General features: G+C 42.5%; 2 protein-coding genes and 1 non-coding gene across 3 annotated transcripts in view; 2 read left to right on the forward strand and 1 right to left on the reverse strand.

Annotated features, from left to right (window-relative positions):
• Nucleotides 1-26,819, reverse strand: part of MED7 (mediator complex subunit 7) — a 315,410-nt gene that overhangs the window by 44,445 nt on the left and 244,146 nt on the right. The gene's annotated exons all lie outside the window — the stretch shown is intronic.
• ITK (IL2 inducible T cell kinase) overlaps nt 1-26,819 on the forward strand; it is a 77,136-nt gene that overhangs the window by 3,927 nt on the left and 46,390 nt on the right. Inside the window, exons 2-3 of the mRNA XM_012781585.2 lie at nt 22,701-22,805; nt 25,527-25,608. Coding sequence (XP_012637039.1) covers nt 22,701-22,805; nt 25,527-25,608 — 187 coding nt within the window. The remainder of the gene's footprint in view (nt 1-22,700; nt 22,806-25,526; nt 25,609-26,819) is intronic.
• LOC142863405 (U6 spliceosomal RNA) lies at nt 8,644-8,750 on the forward strand. The gene has a single exon (XR_012914173.1). It is a non-coding gene; the product is annotated as a U6 spliceosomal RNA (small nuclear RNA).

Genomic DNA, 26,819 nt, shown 5'->3' on the forward strand with positions numbered 1-26,819 from the left:
GGGGTATCATAGCTTCTTTTTCTCTTTTCTCATTTGTAAAACTATGTTTCTTGCAGTTCTAATATTCTGTGAAATTATAACCCCATGCGAAAAACAACCCTTCCATATACTCAAGAATAAATTCTGTAATTCTGCAAATGAAGTATGCTTATTATCACTTTAAATAGCCATTATAATACTGTCATTATAATATTAAATAGCCATTATAATACTGTCACTATTGTCATTATAATACTGATGGAATGAGCCTTTTACTTTAACAAGGATTTAGTTCTCATGGCAGATGCCTGTTTTCTCTGTTGAGACATACGAGTGCTTCCAGAGGGGCCCAGAAGTCTATTCACCCTTTTGGAGCCCTGGGCCAGAAAGAGGCAGAGAGTTGGCAAGTGGTGCCTGGCAGGCAAGACTTCAGATGCTCCCCTGTGCCTGCCAATTTTTTTGGCAAAGGGATCCCTGATGCCTGAAATTCTATGACAGAGGGTGGTGAGAGATAAGGACCTTGGGTGTGCTGGTAAACGTTTAACAACCACTGTGACAGTGGCAGTGGGAGAGGGGCAGGGGGTGGCTGTTGGGGAACCCTGACTCATAGTGTTTGCCCATTTCTCTGGTGTAAATACTCCCAGCACGGCCGATGTCAAGCGTGATGGCTGCTGGCTTACGAATTCCTGAAAATGAAACGATTCGCTCTCATGGGCCAGAACCAGCCAAGTGAGCACACCACTGGCAAGCTTCGTTAAGTACAAATCACCTCTGGAGAGGTCGTCTCTGACTGAGCAGCGTGCTTAGTTGCCCATGACTGATATCAGATCCTGTTCAGGGGTAAAAGAGAGAAAAAAAAAAAACAAAACTAGAAGGCCTCAGGTACTTTGAGTAAGCCTGGGACGAAGAGGCAATGCAGATGGAGATAGGCATCCGATTGGCGAGGCTCGTGTGGCCTAGATTCAAATCCTGCCTCTCTCACTTTCTAGAAGTGGGAGACATTTAACCTCTTCAAGCCTGTGTCCTGTTTGTAAAGTAAGGGCCCCAATACCACCTACCTCAAGTGACGCTGAGTATTTCATGAGAAAAGTACATAATTCGCATTGGACCAGCTGCTCCATGGTAAGGTGATTATTAGTCACAATTTTTCCCAGGCACCACTTGGATCTTCTAAAAACCCTCTAGAGAACTGGAAAGGTTTCCGTATTTAGGTGACTGTTTGCACCTCAGAATCAAGATTGCTGTGCTCCCATTATCGTTCATGTGGGGCAGACTAAACAGTCGAGATCCCCATTCCAGTAAGCGCCCAGATGAGGGTCTCCACCCTCCATGGCCTCTTCCTCTAAGCCAGCCGTCTGACCTAGCAGCAGAGCCATCTTTTGCAGCATGCATCCTTCCTAAATTAAAGATGGCAGGTTGGGAGAGATGGTCCCCTTTCCTTGCCTTTGGACGCATTATTGCACAGGGCTCAAAAACACTGCTTTTGGTGGCAGACAGATCTGGGTCAGACACCTGCTCCACCATTTGAGCTGTGTGACTTTGTGTAAATTGCACAGTGCTCTGCAATCCCCTAAAAAGCTATTTACATTTCGCAAATGATAAAACATTCTTTCTTTCTGCTTTGGTTTTGTTTTGTTTTGAGACAGAGTCTCGCTCTGTCACCCTGACTAGAGTGCAGTGGCGTCACCATAGCTCACAGCAACCTCAAACTCCTGGGCTCAAGCGATCCTCCTGTCTCAGCCTGGGGTATGGCTACAGGTGTGCACCACCACTCCTGGCTAATTTTTCTATATTTTGTAGAGACGGGGTCTTGCTCTTGCTCAGGCTGGTCTCAAACTCCTGAGCTCAAGCAATCCTCCCACCTCGGCCTCCCAGAGTGCTAGGATTACAAGCATGAGCCATCGTGCCCAGACTAAAGCCTCCATTTTAATGTCACTTGTTTGGGAAAGGCTTCCTTGATTTCCCTAGACTAGATCATGTTGTCCTGTCCCATTCTACCATGGCGAAGGGTGCCCTTTCTTCAGAGCACATGCCAAAGTCGTAATGACCCATCTATGCATGTGATGACTGTATTAACGTCATTCCCCCCTGCACCCTCCATTAGACTACAAGCTTTGTGAAGGCAGGCACCCAACTCGCTGAAGATGGCACCACCTGTGTCCACAATTGTGCCGGGCACATACTATCCAATCATTCACTTTTTGTGGAAGGAGTAGGAAGAGAAAGGGGGAAAAGAGAGGAAGGAAGGGCATGAGGTATAGATCCAGTTCGAGAGGTTAGAGGCACATAAATGAGCCCCAAATAGAAAAAGCCTCAATGCCTAAAGAGTGGAGAACAAGGCGAGTGATACAGAGCTTCAAAAGGTTGATTCCTGGGCGTGGGAGTTGGTAAATCAGACTCCCTAGCGGTAGCAGTTCATGGCCTATCCTCGAATGGGGAAGAGGAAGATTCGGTGGTCATGATGTTGAGTGGGGTCAGACAGACACAGGCAGAACTGGCAGGAAGGCCAGCCCCAGCTCCCAGCTCTTTTTAGGAAAACCAAGCAACTCTGTTGTCTTCTTTCCTCCACTCTGTCTTACCTTTCCTTCTTTGCCTTTGACAGCTAAACCCTCTGGAGACAATATTCTTAAAACCACCTGAGCATGCATTTCTGTTGAGACACCCATCTGTCATGGCCTCTCGCCTCCTCACTCCTGAGGGATTCAGTTGCCTCCTCGCTGGGCTGCCACTGGCACTGGAGGCTCCTTCCGGTCTATTATCCATGCAGCTCCTTGGATGAACTTTTAACATTTTTAATCAGACATTGCTTCCTGCCTTAAAGCCCTCCATGGCTATTTAGAGTATTGGCAAGAATTCCCAACTGTGTCCTACGAGACCCCTCCTCCTGTGGTCCCTGCCTGCCTTTCCTATTTCATTCCACACCACACTCCCTTTACCTGCTTCTACCGTGTTTGCCTTCCTCCTCAACCTTGAACACTTCAAGTTCAAGGTCTTTGTCCAGGGCCAGGTCTAGGGTGAGGCACATGACTCTGACACCCAAGGAGGCATCATTCTCAGCATCATCCAAGTGCAAAATCTGTTTTTGTTTAGTTTTGGGGAGAGGGGGTGGTTGGTTGGTTTTTGTTTGTTTGTTTTTCTTTTTGTGTTTTTTGTGTTTAGGTGCAGAGTCTTTAAATTAGCTGTTGCCACTGTCTAGAACACCCCAGATTTTTGCAGGGTTAGTTTTTTCTTATCTCCTACCTCTTCAAATATTTTTCCAAGATCCTGTTTCATTAACACACACACACACACACACACACACACACACACACACACACATAGAGGCTGGGCATGGTGGCTCACACCTGTAATCCTAGCACTATGGAAGGCTGAGAAGGGTGGATCATTTGAGCTCAGGAATTCGAGACCAGCCTGAGCAAGAGCGAGATTCCATCTCTACTAAAAATAGAAAGAAATTAGCTGGACAACTAAAAGTATATAGAAACAATTAGCCGGGTATGGTGGCGCATGCCTGTAGTCCCAGCTACTCAGGAGGCTGAGGCAGAAGGACTGCTTGAGCCCAGGAGTCTGAGGTTGCTGTGAGCTAGACTGATGCCATAGCACTCTAGCCCGGGCAACAGAGTGAAACTCTGTCTCAAAAAAAAAAAAAAAAAAAAAAAGCACATAGGTACTTCAATACTTCAGTGTCTACACTTAGATACTTTATTGGGCTTACAGATGTGCTTCTCCATTTATTTTCTGTTTGTACATCTACTGGAGGGGCAGTTCCAGGAGAGCAGAGGTCTGGACTGTCTTTTTTTTTTTTTTTTAGGCCTATTCCTGACTTGAGAAGGACTGTCTTTTTGATCCCTGTATCACCATCCTCTAAAACAGTGCTGGGCTCAGTAGGTGCTCAGTAATTATCTGTTGAATAAACAAAGGTCACATAACTCAAATGGAATTCAGAAAAGCATCAGGGAGCAAAAAATGTGGGCCTTGTCTAACCAGGCAAAGAAAAGTAAGGATCCCAGCAAAGTACTTTGCAATTCAAACGTGTGGTTTCTATGCCTCCTGCCTTAATGGAGTTTCATCGTGATTGATGTTTGCCCGTGTGGTGCTTCATGCGGATAACCATTGTATAGAGAAATTTTGTTCTGGAAGCAAATGCCCCACGTTAAAATTAGATTCAATTCCTACTGCCCAGGGACTGGTGCTTCAGCAGTAAAAACAGGCCACAGAGAAACACTACCAATGTGAGAGCTAAGTTTCTGACTCAGTTTGGAAGAAAGGTTTTACTGGAAAGCACAAGAGCTCAGTTTCTTATTTTACATAGTTCATGTAAAATAAGATATTTTAATATCAAACTCAGAAATTGAGTCCACAGAAGACTATTTTAAAGCTCTTCCCAAGTTTTCATGGGTCAAATAGTAAATACTCATCCCCATTTTCTTAACCAACCAATAATAAATTCTTCCATTCATCAATGAGTTACTAGGCCTACTGGAAAAAGCAGACCTTCCAGGACTTAGTTTTCATCCAGAAGTCAGTTAGGGTTTATCTTCATGACTCTCAGTGGCCTCCGTAAAAGTGATCCAGAGGAAGAAACAGCTCAGTAATTCTTTCCCATCATATAAAATTCCCTTTCTAGATCAAATATCTGCTCAGTTCCTCAAAATTCAGTGAAAGTTTTCAGTATTTTTTTTTTATTTTTTATAATATTTTTTAATTATATTAAAAATTTTCTATACTTTTTCTCTTTCTTTTTTCTTTTCTTTCCTCCAAAACCAATATACAACAGGAGTTAGGGGCTTATAATAGAATAAGAACTTGAGGCTGGGTACAGTGGCTCACACCTGTAATCCCAGCACTTTGGGAAGCCAAGGCAACAGGATTGTTTGAGGCCAGGAGTTTGAGACAAGCCTGAGCAAGAATGAGACCCTGTCTCTACAAAAAATAGAAAAATTAGCCAAGCTTAATAGCATGTGCCTGTAGTCCCAGCTACTTGGGAGGCCAAGGTGGGAGGATCTCTTGAGTCCAGGAGTTTGAGGTTGCAGGGAGCTATGACACCATGGCACTGTAGCCCAGATGACAGAGGGAGGCTCTGTTTCAGGAAAAACAAAAACAAAAACAAAAACAAAAAAGAAAAAGAGAATAAGAACTTGAGACAAGGTCTTATGTTGCCATATAATTTCCATTAACCTAAAGTTATTTATAAGCAAACTTCCCATTATAGTTTTCTTTTTTCAATATTAAAAAAGTTGTAGGAAGTATACCTGCTTGAATTATAAAAATTCAAATGGAGGACTTTTCCCCAAAAACTACATATATTGTGCCAACCCTTTATTATTATTGTATTTTTGCTTTTGTTTTGTTCTTTACCTGACACTGTGTCAAGGAAATATTCAGACTCGTTCATTTGCTCAACAAACATTTTTTGGGCACGGCTGCATAGGGCTGACAGAGGCTGTGGCAGGTTCAATGGCAAGACCAGGCAGCAGCTGGGCCGAGTTGGGAGGAAGGGTGGTCAGAGAAGGAATTTATATCTAAGCTGAAGTTCGAAGGATGAGGAAAGAGCCAGTCAAGTGAAGAAGTGGGGAAGAACATTCTGGACAAAGGGAAGTGAGAGTGCGAAGACCCTGAGGTAGAGAAAGCCTCGGCTTGTGTGAGAAGCAGAGACGTGAACATGCAGAGTTCAAGAGACGGTGCGACAGGAGGGCAGGAGCCATGCTACGTGGGCCCTTGAGCATCACGGCAAGGAGTCTGGATTAGACTCCAGCTACAATGAGAAGCCACCAAAGGGTCGAAGCAGGGGTGGGACCCCAACCATGTTACATTTAGACATGGTTGTTCCAACAGCTGTGGGAGAGCAAATTATACAAACGACAAGGATAGAAGCCAGGAAACTGGGTGAAGTCCACTGCAGTGGTCTTCTGGTTTATTGTGTAATATCCCATTCTATGAGTTGTTCTTCGGTTATTTTATGTTTTAACTTTCTTGTGGAATCCTCCTTCCTGAAGGTACCTTGTCCAGAACCATCATACTCCATGTTTTTTTTTTTTTTTTTTTGGAGACAGAGTCTCACTCTTGTTGCCCCAGCTAGAGTGCCATGGCGTCTACTTAGTCACAGCAACCTTAAACTCCTGGGCTCAAGCAATCCTCCTGCCTCAGCCTCCCGAGTAGCTGGGACTACAGGCATGCACCACCATGCCCGGCTAATTTTTTGTATATATTTTTAGTTGGCCAATTAATTTCTTTCTATTTTTAGTAGAGACGGGGTCTTGCTCTTGCTCAGGTTCGTCTTAAACTCCTGACCTTGAGCGATCTGCCTGCCTCAGCCTCCCAGAGTGCTAGAATTACAGGCGTTGAGCCACCTCACCGGGCCTTGTACTCGATGTTTTGATGGGAAAGTATAGTTGTATTACCTGGGTCAGGACCAACACTGAACTCCTTTGGCAGCAAAGTCTGAATACAAGTTAGAATTCAGTTCAATCAACTTTAATTGGTCTCAAGAGACAGAGCAGCAAACCTTCAGACTCCCAATACTGTTAAAAAAATTTAATGGAAAAACTACACCCCAAATATTCTCCATAACTCTTTTGTCTAAATACATAATTCACCATCTCCGTGAGCACTGGTCTTTTCTGTCATACACACGTGACTTCCACATAGTTATAATCCTAATGCATGACAATTTTGCCTTCTAATTTTTCCATGTATTCTTTTATATAAATGCATCTCCACCTGTCTACATGGCCTCCAAAGTAATAATTTTTCACATATATGATTGTTTTTTAATGGTTGAGTCAGCTCATTGCAAGGGTATACTTATCTATTTTATGTAACATGGACAAACCAATAAACTTGTCTATTATCTATGGTTCAAAATTCAGGTTGTTTCCAGGCATCATGAAAACATCAACCAAAACATAATAGTATACCTAATATAGGATTGTCTCCTTTTCAAAATCAGCTTCTTAGGACAGAATGCTCCAAGTACAATAACTGTGTCATAGAGTAAGAACATTTTCTAGCCTCAAACATTTGTTGCTACATCGTCTTCCAAAGAGATCCAAGCAGCACCTAGGGCCACCAATAGAGGCACCATATTTGTCATCAGAACCATTAGAGAAGATCATGTTTCTAAGAAGGAACTAATAAAAACAAAAGAATTCCACTGTTGTGATTTCAAACATGCTATTTTTATAGACTTTGAATGTTATGGTGAGAGGGAAAATTTGTAATATTTTATACATGGACAAGATGGTTTATTAGATAGATAGATAGATAGATAGATAGATAGATAGATAGATAGATGAACCCACTACCTACATAGTGGGATTAAAGGGGTACCCAAAAGCCTCCTACTCTGCAGAATCTCAATCTCCCTAATTGACTGTCATAGAGGGTCTGAAGGGGTCACAAGAATGAGCTCTTTGGGTTAGTTCATCAAGTGCCCTTATCAACGAGCAGATGAAATGCAAGATGGTGTCGCATGAGCCATTTTCGAGCTCTCCATAGAGGTCAGTTCTAACTTCAGACAGGACCTGAGGCACTGAAATGCTCAGACAGGCTGTCGTTCTAGAAAAGTGGGATGAGGTGAGGAAGCAATAACAGGGCAGCTTAGTACAATGGAGACTTGGCACCTGGGTGGCCTTGCCCAGTTCCTTCCTCTACCTGGGGTTTGTCTTCTTGTCCATACAACCAAGGGATGGGACTTCATTAGTGGTTTTTGAAACTTTTTAAAATATGGAACTCTCTTTTAATGCAAAATGACACATGTCATCACGTGTATGCATAGGCAAAAGTGGAAGTGCTCTGGTTGAAGTAGGATAGGGAGGCTGCCCAGAACCCTGTGCCCCTTGGCCTGTCCCCGGCTTCCAAGGATCACCAAGGCGTCTCTGTGGCATCTTGCATGACCATCATGTGTCATGATTATAACTGTGTGAGAATTCTGTCTGCGTGAGAAGAAAGATCGGTGCTCACAGAGACAGTAACTTGATGTCTTCAGGCAAAACTCCATGGCCACATTCTCCCCAGGGTGTAAACTGAATAGTAAAAAGGAAAGACAAGAACCAGTGTAGAAAGTTTTTGACCTCAAAACCTCATAATCCTCATCTCTAACATGATGAGTTTGGACTAAATGATCTCTAAAGATTCTTCTAGCTCAAAAAAGTGGAAACCATGTGATCGTTATCTCTCTGTCAATAACGTCAGGAATCCACAAAAAGTGACAGAGATTAGCAAAGCATGGAAACCTTTCCAGGAAGTAACACCCCTAAGATGATTAATAACCGTGTGGCTCATAAGCCAAGCACGTTGTCAAAATTCCAGCACGACCCCAAGAATGCACCCTAAACCAGAAGGCAGACATTTCATATGTAACCAACATGAAATCTAACATGATAACAGCCAGTATTTAACGAATCCTTGCTGTGTTTCAGGGCATCAAGTTAAGTGCTTAACATGTTTTACACCATAAATATTCACAGTAACCACATGCACTAGGTTATCCTGACATCTCCATTTTATTGATGAGAAGATAGAGATTTTAAAAAGCTCAGTATTTTTCCCTAGGTCACACAATCTGGAACAAATACTAAAAGTTGGATTAAATGTTCTTCCGTGCACATTTTCAGACCTAAGCTTGTTTGTGTCTGAGAAGTCTTGTAATAGAAGCTGACAAGGGTGCTCACTTCGGCAGCACATATACTAAAATTGGAATGATACAGAGAAGATTAGCATGGCCCCTGTGCAAGGATGACACACAAATTCGTGAAGTGTTCCAATTTTTGCCAACTAAAAAGATATATAAAAAAAAATCAGGGGGAAATGGGCATTTATTGAAACCTTAAAATCTGTACCCCCATAATATGCCAAAATAAAAAAAAAAAAAAGATCCTAAAAAAAAAAAAAAATCAGCCGGGCATGGTGGTGCATGCCTGTAGTCCCAGCTACTCAGGAGGCTGAGGCAGAAGGATTGCTTGAGCCCAGGAGTTTGAGGTTGCTGTGAGCTAGGCTGATGCCACGGCACTCTAGCTGGGGCAACAAGAGTGAGACTCTGTCTCCAAAAAAAAAAAAAAAAAATAGAAGCTGACAAGGGAGAGTTGGGGCAAGGATTTTTTGGTGAGTTTCTAGTATGTTCTAATAGAGGTCTTGAGTGGGGACCAACGATTGCTCCAGCTTGTCCAGGAGGCTTATCTGAATGACAGCACAAACATCATCGACGACAATAAAAATAATAATATCATCACAAGGAGAGGATCAAATACTTTACGTATTTTCTCATTTAATCCTTTCAATTCTTTGAAGCAGGTAAAAGTAAAATTTGTTCTAGAGAGGAAGTAGTCGGGGTATGAAGAAGTTAAGTAATTTGCCCAAGGTCACAGTAGTGGTGATAAATGTAGAGGCAATGCCACGCCTTGGGATGGGATGGTTCCCTGTCCTTTGATCCCACGTTCATTAGTGTGACCTTTTTCTGATCTCTTTTTGGTTACCCAAGTAGAATTAGCGTTTGTGAGAATTCTCTGAAAAACTAACACAAAAACTAACACAAAAGCATCCCTTTTCTCACTGCGAGTTTGTGAATTCGCCAGTCTCTTGTGACTTTGCAGAGTGTGCTGCTGTCCGCCTGGACTCTGGGGCCTGGTAGACATGAGCTTCTGGGCTTGTAACCCTGAAGAGCCGGTCCTGTTCCTGGGATGACCTCAGGCAAGGAAAGATGCTGTATAGGCCTCAGCTCCATTTAGTTTAGCAGATTAGCTAATGACAACAGCAGCGGCCACTCATTGGGCACTTTCTGGGAAGAACATTCTGGAAATGCTATACCCAGAATGGTCATACAAGGAGGACCAGGTAGAAGGTGAGATCGAGGGCACTAACACCAAACCTTGCCCATTTTTCCAATCCATGCTGAGGCCAATTTCATGGCAAGGTTCCAATTTGGTGTTGCCCAAAGTGGGATGTTACTAGGAGCATACAAGGTGGTCAAATCTGGTTTTAACATGTCTTTAATTTAATAGCTATGTGTTTATTACAATTTATATTAGAAATGAGTGTTTTTAAATTTATGGTGGTGATTTGAAGTTTCTTTCTGCAGTAAATTTGTTTAAGTGAAAAAAGTAAGTCGATTTAAAGCATACTATTAAGGATACAATACTATTTGAAGGGACTAGAGTATGGTGCAAATTGCAAAAGGTGGTTAGCCAATTGAAACCTGGGAACAGTGAATCCATGGGATAGCAACACAAGTCATGACTCATGATGATTTGCTTTTAAATAGTTCAGGGAGTGAAATATAGTAACCTCCACTGGCCATTTGGGCTCACAGAGGTACATCCACAGAGTCCAGGGCACTTGGGAATAGATGGAAGCACAGAGTGGCAGGAAGATGGGCAAAAGGCATCTTCTCAGGCCCCTGTTCTGTGCCAGGAGCACAGCAGATGAACCTGCTGTCACAAACTCACCCCAAATTTCTCTGAATTCAAGAAAAGACTGTTCTAATTTCAGAAAAAGTCCATTGTAAATCTCAGTCACATTAGGTTAGTATTGTTTGCATTGCTTTTCAAGAATGTTTCAAATTGAGATAATTGGTTCACCCAACAGAATTCACTGTTGCTAGAATGAACCCTTACCCATGTGCCTCTGTGCCTATGAACTTCATGTGTATTAATTGTCACTTTTGTTTGGTGACTTCATGCAAAATGCAGACTAATTTTTTTTTTTTTTGAGAGTGGGTCTTGCTATGTTGCCCAGGCTAGAGTACAGTGGCATCATCATAGCTCACTGTAACCTCCAACTCCTGGGTTCAAGCAATCCTCCTGCCTCAGCCCCCAAGTAGCTGGGACTACAGGCACCTGCCACCATGCCCAGCTTTAATTTTTAATTTTTCAAGAGAAAATGTGTTCACATAATTTTAAAAAACAGCTACAAAATGTTGTGCAGTAATAAAATCTCTAATCCTTGTCTCAAGCCACCTGATTCTCCACCTGAAAGCAAAAAGGATAATTTCTTATAAATTCTTCCAATGGTACTTTATGCATTTAAATGTAATACAAATATCAGTCTGTCCCTCCTTTTTATACAATGATAACATACTCTACAAACACTTCTTTTTTCTTTTTCTTTTTTTTTTTTTTTTTGAGTCACAGTCTCACTCTGTTGCCTGGGCTAGACTGCCATAGCATCAGCCTAGCTCACGGCAACCTCAAACTCCTGGGCTTAAGCGATCCTCCTGCCTCAGCCTCCTGAGTAGCTGGGACTACAGGCATGCACACCATGCCCAGCTAATTTTTTCTATATATTTTTAGTTGGGCAATTAACTTCTTTCTATTTTTAGTAGAAATGGGGTCTTGCTCTTGCTCAGACTGGTTTTGAACTCCTGACCTTGAGTGATCTGCTTGCCTCGGCCTCCCAGAGTGCTAGGATTACAGGCGTGAGCCACCGTGCCTGGCCTACAAATACTTCTTAACCTTTCTTTTAGTTGGTTGACAATACATGCTGGAGGTCTATCCATATGGATACACAAAAATACTCTTCATGTTTTTATAGTTGCAAAATATTTCATTGTATGGATAAAAAAAATTTTAATGATGAACATTTAGTCTGGTTCCAGTTTTTTGTAATAACAAACAATGGGTAATAACTAGCCCCGTAGATAATGGCAATTTTCATGAGTTTTTCTGTAGTAGTGGTTCTCCACCAAAGGTGATTTTGCTTACCAGGGGACATTTGACAATGTCTAAGGAAATCTGGGGTTGTCGTAACTGGGGAGGAGAATGCTACTGGCATCTAGAGGGTAGAAGCCAAGGATGTTGCTAAATATCCTACGATGCACAGAACAGACTCACAACAAAGAATTATTCAGCCCAGAATGTCAATAATGCAGAGGTTGAGAAACTCTGGTCTATAGATAACATTTCTTAAAGTGGAATTGCTGAGTCAAAGGATATTTGCATTTGTTATTTTGTTGAATACGAGCAAATTACTCTCCACAGTTGTACCAATGAACATTCCCCAGGGCCACATGTGAGAAATCTGTTTTCTCAAAACCTCACCAACACCATTATCTTATGTTTTGATCTTTGCTAGTCTGATAGGTTTTAAACATGACATCTAAATATCATTTATTTGCATTTCTATTATCATAGTGACTTTGAGCATCTTTTCCTATGTTCGAACATTTATATTCCTTTTGCCCATTTTTCTCTAAGATTGTTAGTATCTTATTTAATAATTTGTAGGAGCTCCTTATTAGCTAGACCCTTTGTGCAGACTAGTTTTAACATACTTTTTTTTATTGTCAAGAGATTTTGATCCACCTGCCAATCATTCTGGAAATCTTATTCCAAATCATTTCTATTAAGAGTTTTGGGCTGGGCGCAGTGGCTCACGCCTGTAATCCTAGCTCTCTGGGAGGCCGAGGCGGGCGGATTGCTCGAGGTCAGGAGTTCGAAACCAGCCTGAGCAAGAGCGAGACCCCGTCTCTACTATAAATAGAAAGAAATTAATTGGCCAACTAATATATATAGAAAAATGAGCCAGGCATGGTGGCGCATGCCTGTAGTCCCAGCTACTTGGGAGGCTGAGGCAGAAGGATTGCTTGAGCCCAGGAGTTTGAGGTTGCTGTGAGCTAGGCTGACGCCATGGCACTCACTCTAGCCTAGGCAACAAAGCGAGACTCTGTCTCAAAAAAAAAAGAGTTTTGTAATAGGATCCACCATTTATCACTTCCTGTTCCCTCCATCAATCAATTAGCAAATATTAATTGAACATCACTTTGTGCAAGGTGTTATGACCTGAAATGCAATGAAACTGTTAGTAACTTAAATACTTAGGCTTGATTCTCCTGTGCTTGAAAATAAGATACAAAAACTACATTCTTTCAATCTCATTAAACATCTCATATTTCCTATTCTGGGAAGAAGAAGAGCTTTGAAAGAGACCAGAGATGCTAAGAGAAACAATGTGCAGGACATCTTGAGGGTTTGCTTTATGCTTGTCTTGTCCTATGTCACTTAGTTCTTCTCTTAGTTTGCAAATAAGTCCTTTTCTCTCTGCCCACTTTTGTAAGCACATCCAAACAAACACGTTGTTTTTTTTTATTTTTTCATGCTAGGACCATGTTATCCTTATCTAACATGAATGGGGCTTAGAAATTATTTCTGAATTATTGCTTCACTTACAAGATCAATATACTCATATAAAAGCACACTAAATTGCTTCGTTATTGTAGAATCTATGAAGAAAATGCTGTCATTTAAGAGAGGGACTGTCGTGAACTCAAACCTCCATGGATACAGAAGAGCAGGTGGCAGGTGCCACCTGGCTGCTGCTGACTGTTAATGGGGTTACGAGGTTACAAAGGCAAATGGAGTTGCATCATTTTGCACACCCAGCATTTGATGTGTACCCCTTAGCCTTCTCCCACCTGCCAGAGTTGTGTTCCACTGCAGTGTTTTAAAAATTTCAGACTGCTTTAAAATATTTTCATTTTTCTGCTTTTCACCCTGCTTCACACTCACTGTAAAAAAAACTTCAAATATCATAGAAATATATCACTTTCACTGTGAGATTCAGCCACAGTGGCACTCACAAGGAAGAACTAGTGTTACCATCTTGGAATATTTTCCTTCTTGTATTATTTCTTTGGATATTGCATATACTAATATTTATTTTATCTTTTTTCCAAAAAATGAGATGATGCTCCATCTCATTTTTGCTTTGAACCTGCTTTTTTACTTTTAATATATAATTTTGTCCTTTCATATAGATCAACTTTATTTTTTGTTAATGGCTACAGAGTAGTCACAGGACGGATGAACCGTAATTAATTTAACCATTTGTCCCTTGATGGATATTTAAGTTTTTCTAGGTTTTGTAGTGTAATAAATAATGCTGCTATGAACAGCCTCCTTCCTACATCTTTATACATTTTGAACATAAATCCTATAAGGGCAATGTATTCATTTATTTTAGTTAACTGTTTTCTAGTACAATGAAAAAAATACATGTTCATGGCATGTGAACAAATACATATTCAAATACATATTCAAACAGTACAGAAGGATACGAGGTGAAAAGAAAAGTTCTCTTTCCTCCCCCTACTCCCAAACCCCAGGACCACCCTGCAACTATCTATAATAATCTGTAATAATAATTTCTTATGAGAAAATACATTCATAATTTTAATAGAGGATCCTAAATTGCCCTCTGAAAACTGCATGTAAGTATAATTCTTTTTCTTTTCGTTCCTTTCTTTTTCTTTTTTGTAAAGTTCTCACTTTTTTCTTTTGGGGAGTCAAGGTGCTACTATTGAAAAGATGGCAGACCTTAAAAAAAGCCGAATTGTTTTCCCCACAGCACAGCTAGGCACACAGTAAAACCACAGTGTGAAAACTCTGCAGTGGAGGAAGCCCAGAAAGTACGAGCCGGCTATGAGTAAGAGGTCTTGTGGAGAAGAGGAAAGAAAAGAAGGCAGGTGTGGGATGGATCGGAGTTTCCTGGCTTTAAGTTGGTCCGAGGAGCCTTGAAATGAACTGCCTTAGCTCAAGCCCTGCCCAGAGCTTCACAGCGTGATAGGGTCAGTTCCAGCCGAAGCTGGGCTGGGGAGCAAAGGAAATTAGCCGGGCTTGGTGACAAGCACCTGTAGTCCCAGCTACTGGGGAGGCTGAGGCAGGAGGATCGCTTGAGCCCAGGAGTTTGAGGTTGCTGTGAGCTAGGCTGATGCCACGGCACTCTAGCCAGGGCAACAGAGTGAGACTCTGCCTCAAAAAAAAAAAAAAAAAAGAAAGAAAGAGAGAGAGAGTGGGAGGGAATTTGTGGGGTCACCTCAAGCAAGAATCGAGGAAGAGCCCCCAAAACCAATTTTAGAACTGATATTCTGCATTTTAGTGTGAGTGGGGAAAACAACCCCCAAATCAGTCACTTAAGTTTCATTTCATATAACATCAGTCTTGATTTCACTTATGTTACTGTGTGATCTCAGATGGGTACCATGGCTGTGCTATACCCAGAAGAGGCATGGAGCGAAATATTTGTGATGCCTTATTAAAATCATCATCAGAAAGATTTCCTGATTTTAAAGAAACTCTGATAACTGCTGTATGGAGCTACTTTTACAGCTCGATCCCAGGGAAGTCTTCAATGCCCCACGTGCTGTGCAATTTCTGCTGAAAATACTCTCTCAGCTGATGCCTAGAATTCCATGATTTAAAGCCCCCTCTTGGCTTGATCTTGTCTCTGATTGTTACAGCAGAGCTGACCGAGAACAAACCAAATGGCACAAAAAGGGTGGAGAGAACTAGATTTATTCTTATTCTTTTTTTTTTTTTTTTTTGAGACAGAGTCTCACACTCTATTGCCCAGGCTAGAGTGCCGTGGCGTCAGCCTAGCTCACAGCAACCTCAAACTCCTGGGCTCAAGCAATCCTTCTGCCTCAACCTCCCAAGTAGCTGGGACTACAGGCATGCGCCACCATGCCTGGCTAATTTTTTCTCTATATATTTTTAGTTGGCCAATTAATTTCTTTCTATTTTTAGTAGAGACTGGGTCTTGCTCTTGCTCTTGCTCAGGCTGGTTTCGAACTCCTGACCTTGAGTGATCCACTAGCCTCAGCCTCCCAGAGTGCTAGGATTACAGGAGTGAGCCACTGCACCCGGCCAGAACCAGGTTTATTCACGCTGGCAGGCTCAGAGAGGGCTTGCCACCAAATTCTGAGCCCTGAACAGAGAGTTGTAGCAGTCTTTTATAGATTTCATTTTACAGAGGGTGTAGGGCACAGTTACAATGTGGTTATCTTTAGTGGGGCAGGGTCTTGAATGACTCCAGTTCCTGGTATAGGGTTTCTGTGGAATTTCTTCCTGTCTTATCTTACCATGGCAGAAGTTGCTGCAAGCAGTTTACAGAAGCAAGAGCAGAGGCAGTTTAGCAGTTACTTAGGGGGTTGTTCATGAGCAGGGGTTTTGCTTAGTGGAATTTTCTTTTTCTCTATCGTGATATCTGTCCAAGTACAAACTCCTCAGAAAGGAGCCAAGCTTTGAGCTAGCAGTTAAGTTATACCTTCAGTGAGTGAGTACTGAGGGGAGGTTCTGACGGGAGAGTGGAAGGGGAATCAGAAAGCTAACGCCCTGTGATGGAGAATGGGACTCTCTCATGTTGGAAAGACCTAGAAACAAGCCCCTTTCTCGGTTTCACCCTGCTTTTACAAATAATTGACAAAACGAACAAATGACTCCACTTGTCAACATTATCAGTTATCGCTAGTTAAAAGTTAATTGTCCTGGCTAGGCGCGGTGGCTCACGCCTGTAATCCTAGCTCTCTGGGAGGACGAGGAGGCCGGTGTATCGCTCAAGGTCAGGAGTTCAAAACCAGCCTGAGCAAGAGCGAGACCCCCATCTCTACTAAAAATAGAAAGCAATTAATTGGCCAACTAAAAATATATAGAAAAAATTAGCCGGGCATGGTGGCGCATGCCTGTAGTCCCAGCTACTGGGGAGGCTGAGGCAGAAGGATTGCTTGAGCCCAGGAGTTTGAGGTTGCTGTGAACTAGGCTGATGCCATGGCACTCTAGCCCAGGCAACAGAGTGAGACTGTCTCAAAAAAAAAAGTTAATTGTCCTCCCAGATGGTAGTTCCTGATTACATATCCCTTCCCCCGCCAAATACGGACACATAAGAACCACAAATCAAGGTCTTATTTTATGGGCAGCATTTGGAGACGGAAAGAAAAGCAAGTAACATTTGAGTGAGTTTATCACTTTAATAATTTTAATTTGCTAATAAGTTTATGTAGCTCTTTTAAATCCTCTAAATTAGCTCCATGACTCTGGACTCTTATTATGCCACTGAAAGGGGAAAAAAAAAGAAAACCCAAGCGGTTGAGACACTTGTCTCAGGTTGGAATGAGGGCAGGGCTCAAACCCAAGGCTGCACAACCTGAATGCTCCACCTACGCCACTCTGCCCCACCAGAATGGAAGGCTAAAATTTGCTGTTTTGAAGAAAGGTGGAAATGTCCTCTCTCCATGCATATCAGGTACATACCTTCTCACTGATATATCTGCTGGGTTAGTCTAGCAAGAGAGGAGCTCATGTTTTTAAGAGCAAAGAGGGGTGGTTATCCTGCAGAACCAAGAAACATGCTTCATCTTTGAAACTCAGCATAAGCACTGCACAACCAAATGAGGCAGAAACAAAGCTCTGCTAGACCATGTCTGGAGGAAATAGATTACACAGTTGATTTTCCAGCGCTCGGTTCAGAGAAATAAAGTCTTCCGTGGAAAGTCTTGGGGCACGTGCAAAGCCAGGAAGTATATTAATAGGTGATCAAGCCCTGGAGTCATAGACTTGAGCTTCTATGCTGCCCTTCTGCTTATTCAGAGAGTTGGCATCTCTTAACCTCAATTTTCTCACCTATGAAATGAGGACATAATACTTCGTAGGATCATGATTAAATGAGATGGAATGTTGGGTGCCTGAAGTATGGGAAATGCTCAAAAATTGAGCATGAGTATTGTCTTTTATTTTTCTTCCGGCCTCTCTCTTTGAAACTCACAATCCAATTCTATTTTGTACAAAATATTAACACGAAACGTTGCCCCCTTGTCCGTTACACATTTCACATTTGTAGGGAAGCCGGTGCTAACCTGTTTGTAGATGACCTGCTTCTGCGTTGGGGTTTTGCGAGCAGCAGAGTGGCTCCCTTGCTACGATCTGTCAGAAGTCAGCCTTCCACATAGAGGTTTGTTAAAAGAAAAAGAGAGAAAAATATTAACACGAAAAGAAAAAGGACATAAAATCTGATTACACAAGCTTGCCTTTGTGCGGAGATCTGGAGGCGTTAGCATCTTGGGTTGTGCTGGACAGGTGTCAGATGTCCAGGATGAAACATTAGACTATGAGGACAGGGTGGCTTTGAACGTGGCCAAGAGAGGAGATAAGGGTGAGCGAGGTCCTGTGACTTTCACCCGAGTGACGCAGACAGAATAATAAGCAAGCATGAGGGCAGGTTTTGTTTGATCTCTAACTCTTTCTCTGGCTTTTGGCTTTTGTGTGGTTTCCTTGGAGGGTTTTAACCCTGGCATTTTTCAGAAATAGCCCAGTTGTTTGGGATGATTACAGGCAATCACCATTCCCGGACACTGAACTGTGTTAGGCTCGTTGACCAGCCACTTCCTGGTGACCATCTGGGGAACACGCAGCTGGTCCTGCTGTCTACCAAGTATCAGATCTCATGAGATCCAAGGAGAACCTCAGGGCCTTTGGACAGACTCAGGGCCTTTGGACAGACTGACAGACAGAGTCGATTGTGAAAGGGACCCAAGCACTCATTTCAGAGTGAGGTTAATGGTAGACCATCAAATCTACTCCAACAGAAGAGCAAGCCTGAAAGCAGCATCACCCGACAGACAGACTGTTCAGGCAAAAATGGCTTTTAAAAATCCATGTTTGGAATCAGCAATCATTAAGAAAACAAAGGGGATCATCTGAGTTGAGAAGAGAAATCCTCCCGGGAAATCTTGGAATCTCACTGTCCACTAAGGTAGCCGCCAGCCGCGTGTGGCTTCTGAGCACTTGAAACTAGAGTCCAAATCGAGCTATGCTGCAAAATACACAATTTCAAAGATTTAGTACAAAAGAGGAATATATCTCATGCACTTTTTTATATTGGTTACAATTTGAAATGATAGTATTTTATTTTTTTTTATTTATTTTTTTTTTAGAGACGGGATCTCGCTCAGGCTGGTTTCGAACTCCCGACCTTGAGCAATCCACCCGCCTCAGCCTCCCAGAGTGTTAGGATTACAGGCGTGAGCCACCGCGCCCGGCTTGTGAAATGATAGTATTTTAGATACTAGGTTAAAATATTGTTAAAATTAATATTACCTGTTACTTTGTGCTTTTTGGAATGTGCCTGATGGAAAATTGTAAATTACACGCAGGGCTCCCATTATATTTCTGTTGGATAATACTGCTGCAGAACTTCTCGCAGAGTTTTTATCCCTATTCACGACTCCAGTAAATGTTTCCCACTACTTTATGCCCTTATCACGATGATGCCAGGCTGCTAACAACGTGTTTATCCAGCACTCTTCTACCTCAGGATTTTGCTGTGCTTGTTCACACTCCTCCGGACTTTGTCACAAATGGCTCCTGTTCAGCTTTCTGATCTTGTCCCAAACACCCTTTCTCCAGAGAGGCCTGCCCTGGCCACAGGCTGATGAGGTCGTTCTGTTTTATTCTCATTCTAGCACCTGTTTGTCTTACCTGCCTCCCCAACTATACTGTGATCTCCACGAGAGTCTACCATGTTCATCACTCCATTTCCTGAGTTCAGAATAACACCTTGCTCATAGCCGGCCCCCAATAAATGTTTCCTGAATAACCAGATACATTAGCTTTAATTCTGATTAAGATTATTTAAACTGTGTTCCAACTTGGCGCTCTTCTTTTCTGATCCAACTGAGCACCGCTGTGGGCCAGCCACTGTTCTAGGCACCGGGGACAGGGGACAGATGTTTTGATCTCTGCCCTTTGGGAGCTCAGGACTTAGCAGGTTCCAAAGACAAAAAATGTCAGCAGAGTTGTCCTATTACTGCCATGAGCCTTTTGTTTCATTTCACTGTGCATACTGCTAAGGAAATAACCCAACGGAGGTCAAAACAAGGTAACCTCAAAGCTCAGCCTCCCTGTTTACCAGTAGCTGCAGATGGTTGTTGAAATGACAGTTCCTTTGTGCTCTTCTGTTTGTGAGAAACAGATTAACCATTCCAAAGAACTATGATTATGGGCAGGATCAAGGCATGTATTTCTGGCTGCGGTAGACTCCAAATGAGAAGATAGTTGGAATCCAAAGGGTACATGCTTGCAGAGGCTTTTAAGGGAAGACAAACCTCTTAATACATCATTAGATGACAAAAGTAGAGTGGATACTCATGTTCATTTATATGTACCTTATAAATGTGCAGAAAAGACAAATGCATTCCACATGGTTAACCTTGTCTACTGCAGAGTTCTGGGGAAGAGTGGGATAATAAGGCACTACACATATTTTTTTCACATACCTCTATTATTTTTATTTGTTACAATAAACATGGATAGATTTTCTACTTTCAAAAATGAATGAAGTAGTTTTTATAATGAAAATTAAGAACAAAACACCACAAAGCTTCCCTGTGTTTGACAGGCTCTATTTCTTACATCTTAAATTTTTTTTATCTTCGTACTGTGCCTCAGCTACTAAAGCAAAGATCAGCTTCCAGGCTGGGGACTCCAAAACAAAAAGCAAAGACTGTAGAATTTGTTGATATCATAGCTCTCCAAATACCAACAAAGTATACTCATATATCGCAGCTCTCTTGCAATAGTTAGGACTTCCTTAACCTCTTTAATTGGGCAGGTGCCCTTTATTGAAGGCACCTGTTATAAACTAGGTACTTGTTTATGTCATCCCATTTGATTTTCCAATCAACCTTTAAAAGACAGCTATTATTATCCTCTTATGAGATGTAGACCCTAGTGTTCTGGGAGGTTTGATGAATTGCCCAAGGTCACAGAGCTAGTTCGAGTCAGACGCCTACTTTGAACCTAGCCTTTCCCACCTTGTGGTCATTTTACCACCATTTGCAACTTCTTTTTAAAGAATAAGGTATAATGGGGGTTGAGCCATAATCCCAAAGGAGATAATCCCAAATATTAAAATCTGAAAGATCAAAATCCGAAAAAGTTTAATTTTGGAAAAAATAATTTTAAAATTCTCTTTAAAATACATTTATTTACATTTTTAAAGGAAGACTTATTTGAGAAACATAAAAACATACTTCATAGGCCACTTTACACAATAAAATAGGCAATAACATCCTTATTTTTGCAAGCATAAACACTCAGGTATGCTAAAGAAAATTACGTGGGCTCACGCCTGTAATCCTAGCTCTCTGGGAGGCTGAGGCGGGCGGATTGCTCGAGGTCGGGAGTTCGAAACCAGCCTGAGCAAGAGCGAGACCTCGTCTCTACTATAAATAGAGAGAAACTAATTGGCCAACTAATATATATAGAAAAAATTAGCCGGGCATTGTGGCACATGCCTGTAGTCCCAGCTACTTGGGAGGCTGAGACAGAAGGATAGCTTGAGCCCAGGAGTTTGAGGTTGCTGTGAGCTAGGCTGACGCCACGGCACTCACTCTAGCCTAGGCAACAAAGCAAGACTCTGTCTCAAAAAAGAAAAAAAAAAGAAAATTACGTGGGTATAACAATTATGAGCAGATATTTCCTTCACCTGTCTAGTGAAACAAGAAAATTAAAAAAAAGGAATAATTTTAAAAAAGAAAAAAATTAAAAAAAACCCACAATTATGAGCAGATAAACTGGATCATAAATATCTTATATAATTGTGGTCACCTGAAATGCTGTCTTGGACAACCTAAGTCTTTTGATGAGATTGATCAAAAACAGCAGAAGAAAAGTCTGTCCCAGCTCTGAGAGAGAGATCAATTTGCCTTCTGTGTTTGTTCTCTCTGGGCCCCAGCCAACTGGGTGGTCCCAGCCAACATTGAGGGAAGATCTTCCTCACATCATCCACTCAGACTCACACACTCATCTCCTCTGCTAACACCCTCACAGACACACCCAAAATAATGCTTTACCAGGTTTCTAGGTATTCTTTCGCCCAGTCAAGTTGACACCTAAAATTAAGTCCACAATCCACCCCTCATCACCTCGACACTCATATGCATCTCCTTAAACCATTCTTAATTTCCAAATGAAGACAGTAACAAAGTTATAGTTCTGCCTAACACGATGGGACTATGCTGCACACAACAGAAAATGCACTAATTCTGAGTTTTGAGATTTTAGACATTAGGGATTTTGATCTTTTGGGACTTCAGCATCCAGAACTATGGCATTCGGGATTGATTGGCACCAGGTACAATGACATGGTTTTGTAATAGGTCCCATAGCTGAATTCAACTCTATTCTCAATGGCAGCCTCATTCTATGCACCTGTGAAAGGCTTCTTCTTCCCCAAAAGCACTTCCCTAACTAGCCTTTCTACCAATAAGATCTGTCCCACTGGGTGAGGCAACAAGTCCCCTGAGATCCACTCTCCAAGCACAAGGACCCTTAGACATGGGTAACTTGTCACATTGTTATAAATCACAAACACCATCATGTGAATTAGTTATCAGGAAAATACATCTAGCAAGCTTCCAGGGTCACGAGACCAGGCTCCAGGGATGTTTGATGGGGAAGGCGGACAAGGAATAGCTCTAGAGCAGAGTCAGAAATGTCCGGCGAGGGTGTCATTAAAGGACATGGAGAAGCTAGATGCAGAAAAAAAAAAGGTGCCAACAATGGAATAAATCACCATCCAGCTCAGGCCTGAGCTCAATTACTGTGCTAATAAGGTCATGGGCAGGCACGGAGCAGAGAAAATTGGCACATGTGTGGTCTATTTTCCATAGATCGCATTACCCATCCCAGCTGTTGTTTCCAATGACCCTGCGGCTCCGTGAGTGGAAACCAGCCACCCCCTCAAGAAAGTGGTTCAGAGGGTGTGACCCCCAGGGGTCTGCCCAGTGTCTCTCTCAGACTGAGGGCCAGGAGCCCGCTTCTGCAGATTTGGGTGGGAGGGCGGGGGTTGGTGTACAAGGCTAACGGACCTTATATAGTAGTGGATTTCTAGAAGCAATCTGGGCAAAAATGCTGTCTCCTCTCTTACGTGAATGGGTTGTGCTTGTCTTCCCACAGAAAAAGCGCACCTTGAAGGGCTCCATTGAACTCTCCCGAATCAAATGTGTCGAGATTGTGAAAAGTGACATTAGCATCCCGTGCCACTATAAATACCCGTTTCAGGTAAGTCCGTCGGGCCTGAGGTGGATGGTTCCTCATCCCATAGACCATGGTTAAAACCTCAGCCATTGAGAGAGGACAGGAAGGGGAGGACTCCCTCTGGTCCCAGCTTAGCACTTGGACCAAGCCCATAAGAAAACTTCTGCATTGTTTCAATCAATGATATTCATTCATCCTTGCTTTCATCATTTCTTTAACAAAGATTAAGCATAAAATCTTTTTTTTTTTTTTTTTTGAGACAGAGTCTCACTTTGTTGCACAGGCTAGAGTGAGTGCCGTGGCATCAGCCTAGCTCACAGCAACCTCAAACTCCTGGGCTCAAGCAATCCTTCTGCCTCAGCCTCCCTAGTAGCTGGGACTACAGGCATGCACCACCATGCCTGGCTAATATTTATATATATATATATATATATATTAGTTGGCCAATTAATTTCTTTCTATTTATAGTAGAGACGGGGTCTCGCTCTTGCTCAGGCTGGTTTCGAACTCCTGACCTTGAGCAATCCGCTCACCTCGGCCTCCCAGACTGCTAGGATTACAGGTGTGAGCCACCGCGCCCGGCCTACGCATCAAATCTTAAGGTGGATAGTTTTCATTCCCCTTTTCCCATGTCCCCCCTACCTCCAGGAATGTCCTAATTACTCTGCTCCCGAGGAAAGGAAAACAGCTGCCATCGCGGGCTCCACGCCCACTGTGCTTTAAGTGCATTTTACTCCTGATTTCAGGCAACCTACTATAATCCTTGGTTATGAATTGCCTGGAGGTTCAGAGCTAGAAAGACTCAGGTTGCACAATCTGAGAACTCTCTGGCGTCACTCTGTCCAAGAGAGCAGCCGCTAGCCACCTGTGGATGTTTACATTTAAACATAGATTAATGACAATGAAATGACATTAAAATTTCAGCTCCTCAATCACATAGATCACGTGTCACATGTTCAATAGCCCCATGTGGCTGGCAGTTACTGTGCTGAGCAGCACAGATTATAGACTGTCTCCATCCCTGCAGAAAGTCCTACCGGACAGAGCAGCTAGAGGGTATCTTTAGAGTCTTTATCTTGTTTCTGACTCTTGGCATTTATAACTTAAAGGGCATGGGTATCTCCTAGCACAAGCCAGGGTACCATTCATGTTTGCCAACCTGTGGGATGAATGTTCCCATTTTTAGTGTGGCATAAAAAAGAGCTTGTTTTCTACTAGAAAAGTGACTCCCATGAGTTGTAATTTTTTAGGACAAAAAAAAAAAAGAAAGAAAGAAAAAAGGAATGACATGCATTATTACATATTTCCAAGTTGTTAAAAATCCCATTTACAAAGGAGTGCATGAAAGAACTGGTGGAATTCAAAGAAGGCCTGTAATTAATAAATAGCATGGTACCAATGTCACTTTCCTGGTTTTGAAAACGTGCTCTGGTTATGTAAGATGTTATCAGTGGGGAAAGGTGGATGAAAAGTACACAGGAACTCTGTACTATTTTTGGAACTTCTTGTGAGTTTTAGACTGTTTCCACGTAAGAAGGTTTTAAAAATCCCAATCACAAAAATATCTCAATTACACATTCATCATTTAATATCTCACTCTTTCATATTCCAGACATATTTTCTTAATCCCTAAAAAGTTAAGATAAATGTGCTTTCTAGTCAACAGGAGAACTTTCTCCTACTACCGTGTTTCTCCTAAAATAAGACAGGGTCTTATATTTATTTTTCCTCAAGAAGACACCCTAGGGTTTATGTTCAGGGGATGTGTTATTATTTTTTTTTTTTTTAAGTATGATACAACAACCTACATTTATTCAAATATAGTTAAGTTGTCTCCCCTTCGGGACACACAATACTAAGGAGACTTTCCCCTCAAAGCCTCAGCTTACAGCACGCACAGGATGGCCGGGACCTGACAGGGGAGCCGACCTTGTTAGTGGGGCTGCCCGCACCTTTCCGGTCACCTCTGGGATAGTAGCTGTCACGATGGGGCAGATGAGAAGGGCTGCTTGCTTCTTTACTGCTGTGCAACGAAATGCATGGGTTGTGCAGATATGCTGTGTAGCCATGGCAATTACTAGGTCTTATTTTCGGGGTAGGGTTTATATTGCACAAATGCTTAGAAATCCTGTTAGGGCTTATTTTATGGGTAGGTCTTATTTTCGAGAAAACATGCATTTTGATTTAATGGAATATTGCTTACTGGTGACATGGAATCTAAGATGAGCAGCCTAACCTGCTCACCCTATGTTTTCATAGCACCTAAACATCTGGATAACAAGGGTATCTGGCCAGCCATGGTGGCTCACGCCTGTAATCCTAGCATTCTGGGTGGCTGAGACTGGAGGATTGCTTGAGCTCAGGAATTCAAGATCAGCCTGAGCAAGAGCAAGACCCTGTCTCTACTAAAAATAGAAAAATTAGCTGGGCATCATGGTGTGTGCTTGTAGTCCCAGCTATTCGGGAGGCTAAGCCAGGAGGATCACTTGAGTCCAGGGGTTTGAGGTTGCAGTGAGCTGTGATGATGCCACTGCACTCTACTCAGGGTGACAAAATGAGACTCTGTCAAAAAAAAAAAAAAAGAAAGAAAAAGGATACCTATCCCCTAATCACCCAAATATTTGCCTATATGAGAACAAATGCCTGAGATCCCACCTGTGGCCCAGCAAGCTAGCTGAGTCTGCTGACAGTCACCTGTCTCCAGGCCCACTGCTCACCTTAGACTCTGTGTGTGTGTGTTTCCAGGTTGTGCATGACAACTACCTCCTGTACGTGTTTGCTCCAGACCGGGAGAGCCGGCAGCGCTGGGTGCTGGCCCTTAAAGAAGGTAATTTAACTCTTCTGCCATTGAGTCACTGATACCTTTGATCTTATAGTAGGTTTGGGTTACACAATAGAATAGAGTATGATCTGAGAACAGCTAATAGCCAAGTATTTTTTCCTTTTGGTGTTGGTGTCTAGTTCTCTAGTTCTTACCCTGGGCCCAAGAGGCAATGGCCAGTTATGGTTCAGGGATTGGCCAAATCCAACCTGCTGCCTGTTCTTACAAGACTCTGCCCTACATTTTTATGCATTCCATTTTAAATGATTGTATAAGTACCTACATTAGTCCCTCGATTTTGTCTCATGGCCAGCAAACCTAAAACATTGACTCCCTGGTCCTTTAAGAAAAAGCTTGCTGACTCCTGATTTAGAATGAAGAAGACGCAGGCCCTGGAGTGGGCTGGCCTGGGTTTAAATCCCAGCTCTGCCATTTACTACGTACACTTGGGCTAGCACCTTAGCTGCTGTGCTTCCGTTTCCCCTTCTGTCAACGAAGAGAAGAGGGGGGAATAACAGACCCTTCAGAGCAGATGTGAGTCAAGTCTGGGAACCAGGCTGGCCCATGGTCTACACCCAATACGTGTCAGCCAGCTTGAAAGCTTTTCAGACCACCAGGAAGGGTCTTTCTTAAGCCTTTTCTTCCTGATGACACAATGAGAACCAGTGCCATGTTTAAGCACATGGGGAGTGGAGCAGCCAGGCAGCCAAGGGGGAAATCCCAGCTCTGCCAACTATTAGCATTGACCCTGGGGAAGCTCCTTGACCCTCATGTGCGTCTCCATTTCCTCAGCTATAAATTTTGACTAAGAACAGTCATAGGGTTGTTGCGAGAATTAAATGAGTGAGGATATGAAAGGCACTTAGAACAATCTTAGTCCCAAAGAAAGTTCTCGATCAATATGACATCATTGTTCTTTAGTCTGAAGCACTGGATGTGTCAGGACATCTGGGTTCCAATATCCATCTGTCTCTGAGTAGCTATGAGGACAAATAGGAAGCAAAAACCATTTGATACTTCTGGAACTACAACTCCTCTACCTGAAAAATGAGAATAAAAATATGAAGTGTATCTTCTTCCAAGGTTGTTGTGATCTCTCTGCCATATCAGCAAGAAAAAAAAAAAAAAGGTTGTTGTGAGCCTCAGATGGGATATGAATAGGCAAGTGCTGGGTCAACTGGCAAGTGCTTCCAGATGTTGCAGTCATGGGACATAGA

Source organism: Microcebus murinus, chromosome 21, assembly GCF_040939455.1.
Source record: "Microcebus murinus isolate Inina chromosome 21, M.murinus_Inina_mat1.0, whole genome shotgun sequence".
NCBI lineage: Eukaryota > Metazoa > Chordata > Mammalia > Primates > Cheirogaleidae > Microcebus > Microcebus murinus.